We start from the raw sequence: 18,589 nt of genomic DNA on the forward strand, positions 1-18,589 counted from the left end.
CCGCAACATGTCTAAGTGTCAAAATGTGTATATTTGGTTGCTAAGGACAGTAAACAATAAAATTAACATAAATTGCATTCCTAGCAGTTTTTTTTACAATCAGAACTAAAACAAGAACACAAAAGACTAAAGATTTGTGGTCAATTTTAACTTTAAAAGTGCATTTCTGTGCTTTCTGATGTGCCATAAGGTAGCACTCCACAGTTAGAAAATAAAATTAAAAATGAGCCCCAAAATGTTTTATCATCTCCTATTCCTGGATTTTTAATACATTAACCTAACTGTTTGTGTTGTACATGTGCATATGTATGTAATCAGTATCTTCCATAGATTCAATTTTCCAAAGTTAAAAGGGTGAAAATTAATTCCTTGTATGTGTATCCATGGCAACATTCAGCATTTATTTACCATAAAATATTGCAAAAAGGGGGGTGAACATGTCATATATCCCCCCAAAATTTGGATCAAACTAGAATTTCAATGCCTTTGAGTGATACCTTTTTAGAAACTGTTTTCTTAAATCTTCCTAATGATCAAATAAAAAATGGGTGTCTTTCGCCTCATTTTTTCGTAAAATCCAATCACAAAGTTCGTGCGATAAAAAGTTGGAAAAAAACATTACAATAATTGCCGGACCAATGTATGGTATGGACATGCAAATACGGACTGTCATACAGAAAACAGCCTATATTACATACATTACATAACCTTGATGTTCATATAAACCCAATACAAAGGCTATTTAAATACTCAGCTATCCAAAAATGAATTTTATTGCACACTAGCTCTCATATTTAAAAAATCCACAGGGGCCAAAATGCGAAACTACACACCTAACTGTGGAGTGCTACCTAAAACTTTAAACACCTCTTTGTTATATTAATCTTAATATCTGTATATTTTTTGGTGATGATTCAAAATTTCTTTTTTGAGTTAATGAGTATTTTGTAAAAAAGGGGGGGGAGGTTTTTACATGTCGCGCCATATCTCAAAAACGATTTATGATTATTGCTTAAAACTTTACACATGTCTTTGTTATATTAATCTTAAGATCTGTATACTTTTTGGTGATGATTCAAAATTCCATTTTTGAGTTATTGAGTATTTTGTAAAAAAAAGGGGGAGGTTTTTATTATCTATTGCATAATATTATTATTTAGTATTATGCAATAGATTTGTTAGATCTTTGACCACATTAACTTTGTGACAAAAACCTTTATTATGTCAAAAATTTGATCACAATCCAAATTCAGACAGTATCAAGCTTGAATATTGTGACCAAATTTGCCCCAACTGTTCAGGGTTCGACCACTGCGGTCGTATAAAGCTGTGCCCTGCGGAGCACCTGGTTAATTAAGGTTCAGTTGCAAATATGCAATAGAATTCAATATCTATTTTCAATGAAAATGAGGTTAAAGTCGGATGAACCCTGTCAAACACCTTTATACACTTACATACACCTAAGAAAGTTCATGTATTGCTCATATATAGTATCTGAGAAACAAACCTAGTTACCAAAATTGAACATTGACTAACCCATAAAAATGAGTGGAAAGTAGATAAACCCTATCAGACAAGCAGGTCCAAAAAAGCAATCATTCCATACATCAAATATAGTTGACCTATATATGAATATGAGAAAAAGAAAACCATGAAATGAGGTCGAAGTTGGATGAACCCTGCTAGACAGATATGTTCACATTAGTGTGTCATTCCATACACATATATAGTTGACATTATATTGCTTATAACTGATAAACAGACAAAACCATGAAAACTGAAAACCAATGAACCATGAAAATGAGGTTTAGGTCAGATGAAACCTGCTTCACCTTACAATTATTAAATACACCAAATAAGCTAACTTCTAAAGTATTCAAAATACAGTCTTGACCAAAAAAATTTAACCTAGATCACTGATCCATTAAATGAGATTGGGCCCAAGTTAAGGTAAGGCCAAGTCTATCTGACATATATGTAGATCTTGGAAGGATCCTATATACCAATGATATTTATTCTATTACTCATATTATTTAAAGTATTTCACATGACAAAAATACATAAACAAAAATTTAAGCAGTTGCTGAACTATTCAAAATAATGTTAAAGACAATGTATATATATGACTGATTGAAACTTATAAAATAAGGCTGTTGCATTCAAGGTATGAAGTGTCCAGCTCTACTGAAATATAGTTTTATACAAATAGTTTAAGCTATTGCTGCAACCAGATTGTAAGAACTACAGGCTGCTGGCTTAGATAAGTGATGGGGTTAAAGACTAAGATTGGACTAAAGACAGGCAAACATATCTTGCTTACCATTGTAATTCAAATATCTTCTAGTTCATATGGCATTTTTCCATCAGAAATGTAGTCTTGCTAAAAATACCTTCTAGTTGGTATGGCAGTGTCATGATACAGTTCGACTTTAATAACTTCTAGTTGGTATGGCATTGTAAAAATAATCTGGCTATCAATAGCTTCTGGTTCACAAGGCATTGTAGATTACTCCCTCAGTCTGGGTAAAAATAACTCAAGTCCATAGTTTTTATCATCATTTTTAATATCAGACGGTACAGACAATGTGTGGGATACAAACAAGAAACAATGATCCAATAACATTCTGTGGAGTAACAACAATGGCACTTTATCATAGTCCTACAATTTTAAAACCAATTTCTAATAGTAAAATGCATATGAATCAATTAACTTTAACAAGTTGTGGAGAGGGCTTACATAAGCTTTGCCTATTGCCCAATCCAATTCAATTAATTTGAATAAAATACTGTTTAAACTACACTAAACAAGTCGAAATACCCCATTTTGTTAAAATGAAAACTGCATCTAAACATTTGTATACCCACTATTTAAAATTCATATGTTAAGAGTACCATATCAAATAATTTTACATTAATGTATCATTGCATATATGAATGCTTTGTTGTATCTTTTGTTACAATTTCATGATTAATACAAGACAGTTCAAAATAATCTAATGCATCATATGAGACAGGCATTCAAGACATCAATTCATCTTTTACAACTTTTTTTATGAGTACAAATAGTAATATTCATTTCATGCATACACATATTAAAATGTCCCACCCACACACAAACTACATTCAAATAGAAGAAATTGCTTTGTCCAATGGTTTTGTTGAGGTAATAATTATCTTAAAAGTACTGTCCCTGGATATATCTTAGGTATACTGAAAGTTTTAGCCTTTAGTTGCAGCAAGTATTATTTCGACAAAATCATGATTTGGACGGAAAATGTTATTCATATGTGTCTTCTTATCACATGATGGAATATACAATATAACATATATTTTGGATGTTAATACACAATTTGATTTATTCTGTAATACTGTTTTCTTAAATTCATCCAAGACTGAAAATAATGCTTTTTTGGCATATGATTTAGGTTAGCTTATACAAAGATTATAAACCGATTCTTGCACACAATTTACATTATATATTAACAGATCTGAGGGGGTATCACTGGGGTGCTCATATAAAAAATTAGGGCTTCTATTTTTTCTTTTTTTTAATTTCCCACCTTCCAATTTTTAATCTGAGACCCCTCTTATATCGCACAGCCACTCTTTCTTTCCTCCACTTTATCCCATGTTTTCTTTTCATTACCCACAATAACCAACATCCCAAAAGTCAAAAGTGACCCCCCTCAGATTAAGCAACACTGATCTTTGAAAAACACAGAATAGTGATCTTGACATACAGCATGCTAAAAATACATTTCACACAAGTACAGATAAAATGTTCAACACAATTCAAAATGACAATCTGGACAAAGACAAATAAATCAACAATCAACCATAAAACAGAGTAACATATTAAAATACACATACAATTGTACAATTAAAAAATACTTTAAACTTGTCATAAAATATTTCTATTCAAATGAAGTAAAAGCTTTTCAGGAAAAAACTATTCAAATAACTGTTTTCCCGCAAAAAGAAATTAACATTGTTTAAAATTTTAAAAAGAACCAATTTGTCATTCAGGAAATACACGTACTAGCTTGGTGAAACAAATATCAAATAGATGAACAAAATATGATATACAAATACATATAACTTGTAAAATAGGATATTGCAAACATTAGATCACATTTTGTTTTTGTCCATATACAATGTATACTTAGAGCAATATGAAGTTTCACTGAAAAGAACCCCAGTTATTATTTAAATGCAATGCTTTTTAGAACTAGACCACATTGAAAATAGTTCAAAATGTTAACATGCAATAAGGGATTTCCTTACTTTGATATTAAGCTATTAAGTCTGTTTGTAATTTTGACTTTAATAATTTTATAAGTGAAGACAGTGGAAATAAAATGAAGATATATCCTGATTTATAAATGATCTTATATATAAAGATACCTCTAAAAGTCAAAATAACAAATTATACAGAATATTACATTTTCAAACACAAGAGGTGTTAATCAATCCCATAATAGATGTACAAACTTTTACTTAAAATTCATAAAATTACACAGACTAATTTGTATAATTGGTCCCATGATTTGGAAAATGTAACATACAAATATAATATTAACAATACTCAACAGTTTATGAGACTTCCTCCAATAATTAACTGTCATATCTTATAAGGAACTTTTGGTTATTTGAGCTCACCTTATTTCATTCATGAAATTTATTTTACAAAAAAACTGAAATGTGGAGTGCCATTCATTAGCATGTTATTGATACAATCTATTCCAATATTTTTTTCACAATTTAATATAAACAATTAATATGATAACTAAAGGTACTGCAAGCAAAATCAAATAAAAATTCACATTTATCTAACCAGGCAACCAGAACTTTTAAGCGGGACATGGGACAAGAACAAGATGAACTAAGTTTGTGACCATGACTAATTAATAAAGAACTGGATTCAATCCCTTATTACAATTCATTTGCATCTGAGCTTTGACTAATAGCCTTATGGACAAGTAACAAGAGAAAGTGTCAACACAAAATACACATAATTATTTAACTGTTTCTCTTCACTGCTACTTCTATCTCACCAATTTCATACATGTAAAAGTTTGCTGAAATTCTAAAGTACTACACTTCCATACATACACATTCTCAAACATAAAAGGTTTATCAAGTTAATCATTTTGGTTTAAATCAGAAAAAGACATCTCTCAGTCATATCACACAACAACAATTCCTTTCACACACATACACTCTATATTTACAATAAATTTTAAAATACAATTTCATAAAACAGTTCAGCTCGCCGACATTAGCAACTTCTACCTCAAACTTTGTTTTTCTGTTACACCTTAAATTAAAATAAATATAAAATAACTTAAATAGAGAACAGGTTTTGTGGACACAAGTAATGAAACTTTGCAATGAGGGTCTGTAATTATCATTATATCTACCTAATACGCATAACATATGGTTATTACATATTACTGACATATTTCACTGTAGAGCGTATCATAGTATCTGTTAGCTAGGAGGGTTACCAGTCAGAACACAAGCATTTTGGTTGGTTTAGTGAAGAACACAAGTTACTGGATACCTGTTTAACTTTGAAAGATTATGTAGACATTGCATTCTAATGTGGACTATCATCAAAATTCAAATGTTTCATCTGCCATGTCTATAGCCCATCGGAACTTATCTCTCTGGGTCTTATTGTAAACTTTCTCTATAGGAACTTCCCACTTTTTACACCTGAAACATAAATATATCTTTATTTTATAACAAGAAGTAAAACAAATTCACAATGTTTTAGTATTATCAAGCTGAGAACATCTTCCTCAACATTAGAATGATGTCAGAAGGTCATTAATTTGATATTTTAAAATAAATCATTATAAATTTTCCACCAATGAGGCAGCTGCCATATATCTCCAATTTGTGACATCACTCCAATTCAGGTTCCATTGAGCATAATTTTAAAAACGACTCACCTACTCCTCAGATCGAAAGAAAAAAAGCCAAGGTTTAAAGAGTAAGAGAATAACTGTACACAATATAAAAATAAAGAGATTAGGATTGCCAATGAGACAACTATCAACCAAAAGATCAAATGAAGTGGTTGTAAGCAAAAATGCATGTTTCTAGGTACTTACCAGGCCACTGAGATTCTGGGGTCCAAGTAATTCAGTTTGGAAGTGCCTAAGGCTATTTCTTTGTTCTCATCCTGTAAATAGAGATAAATAATTCCAATTTAATTCATTGTATTATAGTCTTTTTCTAGTTTTAATTTACAAAGATAATGCCATATGTACTATAAAAAGTTACTATACAGTGAATACATTCTTTAGTATCAGATGGATATTATTTGTTTCTAAAATATTAACTGCAATACTGGCAATTAAACCTGGGACCTCTCACACAATAAGCCATTCTTTTAGCTATATACACATAGGAGTGTTCCACAAGAGCAGGTTACTAATCAGGTTATATATCTAGGTCAAAAAAGGCACTATACTTCTCCAAAGAGCCTTATAGCATCATGGTAATGTGATGCTATAATTCTTGAATATGATGCTATGATTCTTGAATGTGATACTATCATTCTTGAATGCTATCTGAGTTGATTTTCTTATGGATGTGATGCTATGATTTTTAGAAACAAGATGGTATTTTAAATTTCCCTGTTTATCATGATAATATATGAACTATCTGTCAGAGTAGTACTATACTTATCTAATTGTGTATCATTACTTTATAATATCATAATTACCTTATCTGTAGCCTGCACTTCTAATTTGGTAAGTTGTTCTTCCAATCTTTCAACTGTCTTTTTCTTTTTCTCTATATTTCTATAACACAAAGTATAATTGCAATGGTCTTAATATTGAATTCAAAAAGATTTCAGTTATATAAAATGTTCTTATTTTCCAGCATCAATTCTATTTCATCATTCAAGTGAAGAACCTACAATACTTCTTCAACAAGAGCCAAATTTTAAAGAAAATGTAGTTTTATTTGAAATTGAGTTGCTGTATCTAATTATTCTGCTGAACAACAGTGGTTTTGCTAGCGCTGGTCATTTTCATCATTATGAAACTGCTATATTTCCATGTCCCTGTCTACATATTCTGTGGGAAGGACTTTAAAAGATTTTCAAAAGTGGCTATTTAAACTAGATGTTAAAATTATGAAAAGAAAAGTGGGGGTTAGTGGGAAAAAAATGTTGTTAGCACTTCATGGATAAAAATAGAGGATTCCAAATGTTTGCCAAAAGTAAAAATACAAATGATGTAAATAACTTCCTAAATCTTGCTATATAATGGACCCCTGCTCAGTATTTTGTGAGCTCCTGATGTTGGTAGCAATGTTTGATGGGTTGATGTAGTACTTACTGTTTAGCCTTTTCTGATTTCATAGCTTTATAATCTGCCTTAGCATCTTTCACTCCTTTCTTAGCTTCTTTGATGGCATCTTTCTTGGCAGTGATCTACAGAAAACAAAATTTATACTTAACCAGTTGGATTTTGTAATTTTTTGGTTTAAATATATATTTATAGTAAAATCTATAGAAAACACTTGAATCTCATGTAAAATGTATGCATCTTAGATTTTTTTTGGATACGTTCAATACTTACTTCACATCTGTTTTTTAATATTTCTTTCAATGTTTTTCTATGTATAAATATACATTATAATTCTTAGCTATACTCCGAGACACTGACATACAAGTCAGACTAAATGAACACTTTTATACATTAAACCACCCATTTATTTTTTCTTGCTACTATACACTCGTTTGATGAAAAAATAGCAAATACCTAATTGAATGTATTTGGCTTGACTTTGCTACGGATGTCATCTGCACCCGAGTAAAATCTCCATCTACAAAAACCACTTAGATGGTTAACTTCTACCGTTTACTAACCTTATTCTGCATGTTTTCCATTTGTTTGTCAAAGTTTTTGGGTGCTGCACGTTGATGGTTACACAATACAGCGACAGCTCTATTGGCTCTGTTGTATGACAGTAATTTAGCAGGAATAGGATCATCAGCTAGAAATTAAACATAAAACAGTAGAATAATTTTTTCACCACAAAACTTTCTTTACAAAATGATAGGATACTAGCACCACATTGTTTGAACAAATATTTCATTATTCATTCATCTTCAATAATTCTGCACAAATTACTTTTTCACAATGTTTACTCTGAATTAACTCGAAACATTACAGGAGGGGAAATTTTCCTTGAAAAGAAACAGAAGCAAGTATTTTTTTGTTTCTTACATAGACCATTACCCAACTACATCATTTATTTAGCTATTCTAGTTATTACAGCCGATTACATTGAGTATGTAGGCATAGGTAATATCTTTTGTTAGCTGGCTTGTTAGCTGAACCATGAAGTCATTATTAGGTTAGGTAAACTACCCTCCTTTAAGAGTAGACTAGTCCAACAGATAACCAATCTATATGTCTGTAGGACTAGGCTTCTTCGACAGGAGGGTAGTACACCTCACCTAATAATGACTTCACAGTTCAGCTAGCAAGCAAGTTGACAAATATATTACCTTTGCCTACACACTCAATGCAATTGGCTGTAATCATGACTTAAAGATACTTACGATCAGTCAACAATTTAAGCTGTTCTTGTAATGTTTTTGAAGCATTGAAAGTACGGAAGACTTTGGCTGTCAAACCGTCCATCAAGTCATGTAAATGTTTGTTCAGAATTCCAGTCTAAAATATAAAAACAGTAATTTTTACTACCAAGTATGATGAATAATCAGGTATGATTTGATAGAACAGAATTAGGAAGAAGTTCTTTTTATGAACATCATGATATAGGACAGTGAAATGTTTCATAACGATGTTTAGTGGTTGTCTTTTTTGGATGTGGTTCATAATGTTTCTTGGTTCTCATTTTTTATAAAGATTAGACTGTTGGTTTTCCTGTTTGAATGGTTTTACACTAGTAATTTTATGGGGTCCTTTATGGCTTGCTGTTCTGTGTGAGGCAAGGCTCCGTGTTGAAGACAGTACTGTGACCTATAATAGTTTACTTTTACAAATTGTGACTTGGATAGAGTTTGGTCTCATTGGCACTCATACCATAATTCCTCATATCTATGTTTGTGTCTATATAAACTGCTTTCCCCTCTAAATTGTACATGTACCCAAAATAACAGTAAAAAGTCAGTAACTTACATTTAATCTGTCAAATATATCATCTCCTGGCTGTTTGTTCTCCATAAACAATGACAAGTTCTTAAACACTCTTTTCTCTATTGGTAATCTGTTATAGTATCTGATGGAATCTTTACCAAGGAAGTCAAACTCCACCACAAATTCTTGATCGTCATATTTCTCATGGAGTTTGAGATGTTCCACACGAAGTGAACAACAACCTACAGTGTCTGCTGTTTCCCCTTCTTCCTTTTCATTACCAGCTCTCAAAGCAAGCTAATAAAATAAACATTAAGCATGAACATTTTCTGATTGTGTTCTTTTATATTCTGATAATTGAAAGACATATCATGTATGATATTAAAATAATTCAAATTCATATACAAGATATCCTCCTTTAATATTTTTATTTTACTTTCAAACAAGGATATTTGAATATATTAACTTTTTTACTATACCAACAAGGGAAGCAAGTCATTGCTGTTTGGTGTGAGCCAAGACTCCATTTGAAGACTGTACTTTGACCTATAATGTTTACTTTTATATATTGGGACTAGGATGGAGTTGTCTCAATGACACTTATACCACATCTTTTTATATCTACATACAATTTCTTACCTTATCAATAAAATACATGGCTACAGATCTCTGCCTAATTCTCATCTCTTTAGATTTCCAGTCGTTTCTGTATCCTTCCCTTATCTGGTCAACACATTTGTATAAATTTCTAGCAGTCTCATATTTTTGCCAATCTTTTTCTCCCTACAATAACAAACACATATAAATAAATATATAATTCAGAGCCTGTAATTCAGTGGTTATTGTTTGTTAAAGTGTTACATATTTTTTTCTGTTCATTTCTGCACATAAATTAGGCATTTAGTGTTTTGTTTGAATTGTTTTACCTTTGCCATTTCTGGGCATTTGATAGCCAAACATGCTGTATGGGCTTTGCTCATTGTTGAGGGCCATGCAGTGACCTATAGTTATTAATTTTTGTGTCATTTGGTCTCTTGTGGAGGGTTGTCTCAATGGCAATCATACCACATCTTCTTTTTAATGTTTAGAACTCTATCTTTTACTACAAAATATATTACAAGAGACTCTTTATTCTTCAGTTTTTGTATTTAGGATTTAAGGCCCATTTATATTGGTTTTTTTCCACTGAACATCTATATAATTATTATGTTAAATTCATGCTCATATATTTACAATTAGTGTTGACACTTTTTAGTTTTTCTAAAGGGAAAAATTTACCCTTAAGTTACTAATTTTGGCAATTGTGCAAATAAAATCATTAGGTTCTATGCAAACTTACCTTGAGTCTAGAAGCTGCATTTAACATGACATATTTTGTTTGGCCTTGAATACTTTCAGTCCAGCTAGCCAACCATGACACAGTATTGTCATGGCGAACTTCTTTCCACTTATGTCCTGGAGGTGGTTTTGGTATTTCCGAGTTTCTGTAACAATAATCAAAGACTTAGAATTAATTCATCCAATACCAATGCAGAATGAAATAAACCAAATCATTTTTATAACATTGTGTCTTAATCATATTGAATCACTTGTAATCATTTGTATGTAATTAATGTTGATTGTTCTGCTCCTTGTGGGCGCTTTGATTAGCAATAAAATATATTTGAATTTGAATTTTGTGACAAGTTGTTAAAAGTGAAAAGACAAAACGAAAATAAACATGGAGTTGAGGGAATATAGCTGTCACTTGGGCTTCAGGGAAGATGATGTGAATAAACGTTACTATTTGTGGATTAAAATAAATACAAGGAATCAGAGATGTATAAATTATGTATTTGAAAATGAATTTTAAACTATTTTACCAGATAGCAACATGCCACTGTCTCACAGTTCAAAAAAGGCCACAGCAATATGGACGATAACAGATTTATTCTGATCTAATTCAAAATTCCCAAAATCATCTTAAAAATTAAATAAGGGGACATAACTATTAAATGCAACTTATAAGCATTTTCTTAAACACATACAGAACTTAACATTACCCTTTCCAATTAAAATATGTACTGATATCTATAAACTAAGTTGTTAGTACTTACTTGCTGCAATTGATGATGACATCGCGTGGCAAAACTCTTTTCTTCAACATGCCCTGTTTAGGATGGTCACCACGACCTCTGAATAGACTTGGAGGTTCTATTCTGAAATTACCGATCTTTTCCTTGTGTCCATCCATAGTACATGTACCATATTCTAATAGAATTTCTTCATTTCTCTTTTTTATCACCTTTAAAAAGTATTGCACATATCTATATGCATTCAAGTTTTTCTTAACTCTATTAATGCTAGATCTAAGAGAAGCTACATTAACTGTTTTTGTCAGTTGTAAATTTCAGCATTGTATAACTAAAAACACTGTAATATGAAAAAGAATATAAATTCAAATCTGGTACTTTTAATTGCACATTTTCCGACAATTGTTTTTTGTAATTTCAATGCACTTATATAATACGAAATATTTATCTATATTTGCAGTAGATGTTAAATTCATACAAATGCTGTGGCCTAAAATTGCTGTACAACAAATTGTTTGATTCTTTTTTATGCTTAATTTTGTATGGAAAAATAAAAGATCTACAATTATAAAAATAGTGTCATTACCAGTTTTTCTTCCTTAGTCATAGCTTTCCTCTCCTCAGTTTTCCTTTTAAAGTAAGCATCAATCTCCTTGAAGTCACACTTCTTCAAGTCTCGGATTTTTTCTTTTTCTTTTGATGTCATAACCTAAATTCAAGACAAAATGGAATTATATCATAACGTCATACAGATAACTCAAATCCCATATCAACCTAGGATCTTAGATGCAGTTCAAACAAGACTTTCATTTTGAAATGTATAATATGGTTTCTATTTACATTACAAAGTTATTTACTCGATATATGTACAAGTATTCTCAGTGCTCTGGTTGCAAATACTATATCTATGAGGTTGCTATTAGAAGATCGAACTAGAGTATGGGGAAGGTAGAGGAAAATGTAAATATTTTAGGAGATTGATAAGTGGACATAAGGGAACAAAATAATGCAAAAAGAGAGTTTGATTAAAGTTAATCTTCACTAAAACAGATATAAAGCTAGGTAATTTAGGTCAGATGTTTTGAATGAGTACTATATTTAATCATTTTTTGTTTTGTTTTTATATTTCCATAAAATTCAAATTTGTCAATTATTCTTTGTTATAACAGTTGTAAAGAGATATTAAAACGTATTTTTATACTTGAAAAATCTGTAAATCTAAGAATTGAGTGTTGAGTTTTATATCAGTTGTTAAATGATTTGGTGTATTAATTTTTTCTTTCATTTCTTTCTCACCTTTGTCCAATCCTTCATGAAGTTTTTATTAAAGACATCTCTGGTTGTGTAATCATGATCCAACATTCTACCATAAAATGTAGCTACTTCTTCTGCTTCTTCACTCAGCTTCATTGGCTTTCCTATCAATGGTAAATAAGTTCACAATATAATAGCAGTTGATATTCATTTTTCATTTCAATAATTAATGTTCCAGAAAATCCTGGTTTAATAAAAATGGTTTTCCTATCAAGGGTAAATAAGTTCACAATATAATGGAAGTAGATATTTATTATTGGTTAAAATATGTGTAATAAATAATGATCCAGAAAATAATAATAAGATAAAATTTATTTTTTCTTATTTAGATATATTTTAATATAAAAATAAGAATATGTGGTGTGATTGCAATTGAGACAGTTCTCTAAAAGAAACAAATGACACAGAATTAACAACTATAGGTAGTTAGATTTTTGTATTCAAGCAAATCATGTATCACAAGATCTGTACTTCAATAAGATTGATTTTTTTGGGGGGATTTATTTCCTTCTGCAGATTCTGTAAGCAGGTACAAGTTTGATATTATTTATACACAAAAAAACTACACCAAGTGCCTTATTTTCTTTATCTAGACAATAGTAATAACATATTCCTACCATCATAATAAAAATGAACATCATCAGGAAGGGGTTCATATTCAGGGGCGAATACAACTCCTTTATGTTCTAAAAAGTTCCATTTGACACCATCTGCTCTTCTTTCCTCCTCCCACCTGTAATAAGTTCATAAGGTCAATTTCAAATATGGATTCATTTAATAAATGTTATTCACAAAAATTTTGGTTGTGTTAAGTGAAGTATTGTAACGAAAAAAGAAAAATGGACAAGAAAAAATACAGATTTAAATTAAATGAATAGACAATAATGAGGTGCTAAAATGTATAGAAAAGAGACTAAAGAACCCCTAAAATATCAGCTTTAATATCAAACAGGATTGTGAAATTAAATTTTCAAAGAGATTGTTTAACAAATGTTAAGGTAAAGTTTCCTCAGTGGTTTTCAGTTGTTTGTTTTTTGTTTGCTAACTTTCTAAGCAAATATATTTCATGCAGCTTTTTGATTCTTCATACAACAAACAGACCTGTAATAATTATATAACTTAAAAGTTTTACAATCAAGTATACTAATGCATTGCTACATTTTTTTGTATTTGAATAAGTCATACCATTTCCAAACCTCCTGCTTTTCCTCTTCACCCTTCTTCTTTTTCTTCTTTGGAGATGTAATTTCTTGTTTAACTACATTTTTTACTTTCTTTTTCTTTTTCTGTAATGAAATTAGTCATTTAGATAGCAGATATTACCAATTAAAATATATAGTTTCTAAAGTTTGTCATAATACTGACTATTCAAGTGTCAAGTAAATTTACTTGATGAAACATTCCAATACAAAGCCCCTATATAGGCTATAGCTATTACTATTTAACTGCTGATGGCATCAGTCAAAGTGTATTGCAAGGATTTTGTAACAGTCAATAAGGTTATAGCTGTATACGCATATTAATTTAAAATTTTCTTATTTTGTTGTGATAATTTTTATTTGTTACAAGAAGTGCATATCCAAATACGGATTGATAGCTGTGTTGCAACATGAGCAAACAATTCTAAAAAAGTTTTCAATGGCACAATGCATATTATTCCGATCCTTTTAGACTGTAAAAGGTAACTTTCCATGACAGATATTTAATATTAAGAATAGTTTTGTTAAACTTACCAATGGCTTTTCCTCCTCTGAGTCATCATCATAATTTGAGGATTTCCTTTTCTTTGGTTTTTTAGTATCTTTCTCTTTCTTGACTTTCTTTGCACTTTCCATTCTGAAGAAATATTATTCTTTTGATTAGTCTTGAAGAATGTTTATTGTCTGTAAGAAGTCTAAATAGGAAAGCCACACAACAGGTGGTTTATTGTCTGTAAGAAGTCCAAATAGGAAAGCCACACAACAGGTGGTTTATTGTCTGTAAGAAGTCCAAATAGGAAAGCCACACAACAGGTGCTTTTGCAATAGAATCACTCAAAACTGTTTTTAAAGGGTACATATACACATGTATTTCTGCATGGCAAATAAGCATGATAAGACTGAAATTATTGCTATTTCGATGGCACACAGTATAAAATTATATGTGGTATGACTGCTAATGAGACAACAATCCAACAGTCCAAATTATAGGTCAGACATACCTGCCAACTTTTTAAAATGTCCATGGGGGTTTTACGTGCAATATGGCTCCCATAGTCCCAGAAAACCTTCAAGGGGGCCTTAAAATACATTTTAATCTTGTTTCTTGGCTTCTTCATACTTTAACAAGCCTATAGCCGTTGTTAGATTAATTGCTTTGTTTGAACTGTGGGCAAAATTGCTCTTTCCCCCGCAAACAGTGACAGTTGGCAGGTATGGTCAGTGTATGGCCTTGAACTATGAGCAAATCCCACAAGGTATAGTCAGCAATAAAAAAAAACATGACAAAATGTGAAACAATTCAGACAAATTTTACAATTTTTGCAATTATATGTCACTGTACTGCCTTCAACAATGAGAGAAAAATCCATGTGGTTTTGTAGGTATTAAAGACCCAAAAATAACAAACAAAACATAACTACCTGGCTGAAAGTGGCTGATCATCTTCATCATCAGATTCAGGTTGTTCTCTCTTTACTGGTTTCTCTTGTTTTATTCTTTTAGACTATAAATGACAAAAAGAGTAACATTCTTTCATTTTTGTACTGAATAAATAGTTAAGACCATTGTACATAATTGAATTGACTTTAATAGTCATTTCACCAAAAATAAAAAAATATTATCACTTTTAAAATCTCTTTTCGTAAAATTTGAAAAAAAAACTATACATACAATGTACATGTATAACCTGAAAATTTGAAAGATTTACATTATAATTTTACTTACCAAAGGTACATCATCTACATCTATATCTTCATCATCATCACTCAATGTTTCTTCCTTAGGAGCTTTAGTTGGAGACATCTTTACAGGGGATGCTGGTTCACTTTTGATATCTACTTCCATAGTCTCTTTATGGATGTCTTCATTGGGTTCTTCTTTGATATTATCATATTCTTTCTGCCTCTCTACTCTGTTCTCCTTATCTTCTTTTTGTCTTTCTTTCTCTCTATGCTCTTTGTGTTTGCTAGGGGAACCATCCCTATGCTTTTCTGCAGAGCTACTGCTTGATCTGTGCTTGTCACCTGAGCTACTACTTGACTTGTGTCTGTCACTTGAGCTGCTGCTTGACTTGTGTTTGTCACCAGAACTGCTACTCGACTTATGTTTATCACCAGAACTACTACCTGATTTGTGTTTGTCACTTGAACTGCCGCTCGACTTACTAGAACTTTCTTTTTTATCTTTGCTAGAACTAGATGATGAGCTCTGTGACTTGTCTTTGGAATGACTGGAGCTTGAGCTATGTCCTTCCCTGTGCTTACTACTTGAACTACTGCCACCTTCCTTATGTTTACTACTAGAGCTGCTGCTACTAGGTTTGTTGGAAGAGCTTGATGAGCTCCCTTCCTTGCTTTTGCTACTACTTGAGCCATGTCCATCACGATGCTTGCTGCTAGAAGAACTCCCATCCTTGTGTTTGCTGCTGCTGCTGTGTTTACTGGAGCTTGAACCATCTTTATGCTTGGATGAACTGTGGGATGAGGAATGCTTTGAACTTGAGGAACTGTGGTGTCCCTCACTTTTCCTAGAAGAGTTATGGTTGCTCAAATGTCCATTCTGTTTCGACTCATCAATATGGTTCACACTGCTGGTCTCATGTAATTTAGCTTTCATTTCAGCAACTGTGAAGATAACAAATCAAGCCAATATTTCAAATGAAATTATCTTTGTACATTAAACATGTTGAAAATTGTTCTCATCTGCAGCAAAATCAAGACATTTTACAAGTTATACATACAAAATGTAGTTTGTCATGGAATTTTAACTGGTTAACTTGTAAATTCTGAAAAATATTTTTATATTTTCTTAACACTTTCACCTATGAATAACGGGTTTTATACTGGGATCTGAATACATCTTTTGTATTTCCCGCTTAAAACAGTGAAACACAAGTAAATAAAGTTATGCTTCTTTGTTTAATACCAAGATAAAAGTGTAAACATGGTGCTTCTGTTTGTTGCAAACTGTGTCACCATCAGTTGAAATTTATGGATTTAACTAGAATTTGAAATTAACAGGCTATTATTTGAACTTGGAATTATTTTTAATTATGGAATTTGCTTGATTTCTTGTTATTGAAATTTTTAAGAAATTCCATGTTTATTCTGTACTGAAATGTTCTGTGCTGTGCACAACACTTTCGATTACAAAGAAAATAGTATATTTTCAATAGAATGTACTGTGCCGCGCACAACACTATCTAACCAAAATACATTGTATGGAAAGTGTTATTAACCACTTAAAAGATTCTAATACCAAATAAACATGAAATTTATTAAAAATTTTAAACACAAGAAATTATGCAAATTCCATAATTAAAAATAATTCCAAGTTCAAATAATAGCCTATTAATTAGAGAATTTTTTTTTTAAAGAATATTGAATAATTGAAGCCAGACTAGGCTACATTTTTTTACATGAAATGTCATTTTATGTACAAAAACACTTGGAATGAACATCTTTAAATTTGTACAACCTTAAAACCTGGAAAATTTTTCAAACTTTTCTGATAATAGAGGAGACTTGACCAAAATTGAGAATTTGGGTTGAAAAGTCGAAATTTTGAGAATCCCAGCTTTTTGTTGCCTAAAATTTAAAATTTTCAATGAGAAAAAAATTATCGAGCACAAACAAAACTGTGTTCATGGACATGGTACAAGTGGATAAAATAAAAACATAAATAACTACAGACAATTTTTTTTTATATTTAATTAAAATTATCTCTACAAAATAACCTTTTTAGTTAAGAATTATCGTCAAGCAGTTTTAGGGATTTAACAGAATTCTTTTTTTTTTTTTGGGGGGGGGGGGGGGGTACATCATGTGTATACAACTGTATGTTTCTTCTTTCCTGTTTAATGTCATGTTCAGGGAATAAAAAGCCCAATTCTGTAATTTGTTTTAATCATCTTTAGACAAATTTAGTTTAGACAAACCACACTTTTTATTTTGCAAGTTTCTGCTGGGATGGCAAATAAATATGGACAACATTAAAATCCATCTTTTTTTCTTCTAATGGAAATATTTTTTTTTTTACATTTACTCATCAACAACAACACTTGTTTTTAAATATGTATGAAATCAGCAAATGATGCCAACATCGACTTACAATTGAAAAGTTCACGCTTGAGTTACCTGCCTTTACTGACTACAGTCTGGACTTAGCCATTTTGTCGATATTTCAAAGATATGCAAAAATACTCACCGCTTTGTTGGCTCTCAACGAAATCACCAGCACCCTTCAAATAAAGAAAACGAAGCAATTATATATCATCTTCAAATATACCAATTACAAAAAATTAACAACCACCTACTAATGGTTTAATTCTAAGATAAAATCGTCAAAAAAGTCAATGTTTCAAAGTCGGACTTAGAAATTTTGCGGCCATCTTGACTTTGTCATTTTCTCGGTTCTTTGTTCGAATAATTTCTGGTATGTGTACAGAGTAAAAGGCTCATCGAAAATATATGAAGATCAAAAATAATTAAAGATATATTAATTCTACATACCTCAAGCATTCCAGGTTGTTCAGTCTCCATCGGAGATTCCATTACGCAGATAGTTATTTTCTATCAGGGTCCACGTTTTATGGCGAAGCAATTTGTGCTGAAACGGCTAAGTCCATACAATTGCTGTCTGCGCATGTTTAAAAACCCCGGATTTAACCACCTGTGATTTTAATTGTAACGCGGGAATTTTAAACGCTATTTTTAAAAGTTTGCCTATGGCTAATATATAAATAATTATGTATTACTATATCAAGCTAATATTGCCGAACATAAAAGATCTTAAAGCACTAAAAAAAAAACTTGCTATTAGATATTTAGATTGGAAGGGGAGAACAATTTATTTTTGTTAACGAGAACAATTA

General features: G+C 31.0%; 1 protein-coding gene across 1 annotated transcript; it reads right to left on the reverse strand.

Annotated features, from left to right (window-relative positions):
* Nucleotides 1-2,546: 2,546 nt before the first annotated feature.
* Nucleotides 2,547-18,369, reverse strand: LOC139525596 (DNA topoisomerase I, mitochondrial-like). Its single transcript, XM_071321091.1, has 19 exons — nt 18,228-18,369; nt 17,923-17,956; nt 15,442-16,340; nt 15,138-15,220; nt 14,251-14,353; nt 13,703-13,803; nt 13,135-13,250; nt 12,500-12,621; nt 11,790-11,912; nt 11,228-11,415; nt 10,471-10,615; nt 9,771-9,914; nt 9,174-9,428; nt 8,591-8,705; nt 7,892-8,019; nt 7,359-7,453; nt 6,737-6,815; nt 6,120-6,190; nt 2,547-5,718 (listed from the first exon to the last, which is right to left on the reverse strand). The coding sequence occupies exons 1-19, from the start codon at nt 18,267-18,269 to the stop codon at nt 5,616-5,618; spliced, it is 2,946 nt and encodes a 981-aa protein (XP_071177192.1). The 5' UTR covers nt 18,270-18,369; the 3' UTR covers nt 2,547-5,615.
* Nucleotides 18,370-18,589: the final 220 nt, after the last annotated feature.

Source organism: Mytilus edulis, chromosome 5 (assembly GCF_963676685.1).
Source record: "Mytilus edulis chromosome 5, xbMytEdul2.2, whole genome shotgun sequence".
NCBI lineage: Eukaryota > Metazoa > Mollusca > Bivalvia > Mytilida > Mytilidae > Mytilus > Mytilus edulis.

Coding starts and splice junctions, on each gene's coding strand:
- LOC139525596 (XM_071321091.1), bottom strand. CDS start 18,269: ATGGAATCTCCGATGGAGACTGAACAACCTGGAATGCTTGAG. Junction 8,706..9,173: donor ATATATTTGACAGATTAAAT/GTAAGTTACTGA, acceptor TTTATATTTTAG/ACTGGAATTCTGAACAAACA. Junction 5,719..6,119: donor CCCAGAATCTCAGTGGCCTG/GTAAGTACCTAG, acceptor TTTATGTTTCAG/GTGTAAAAAGTGGGAAGTTC.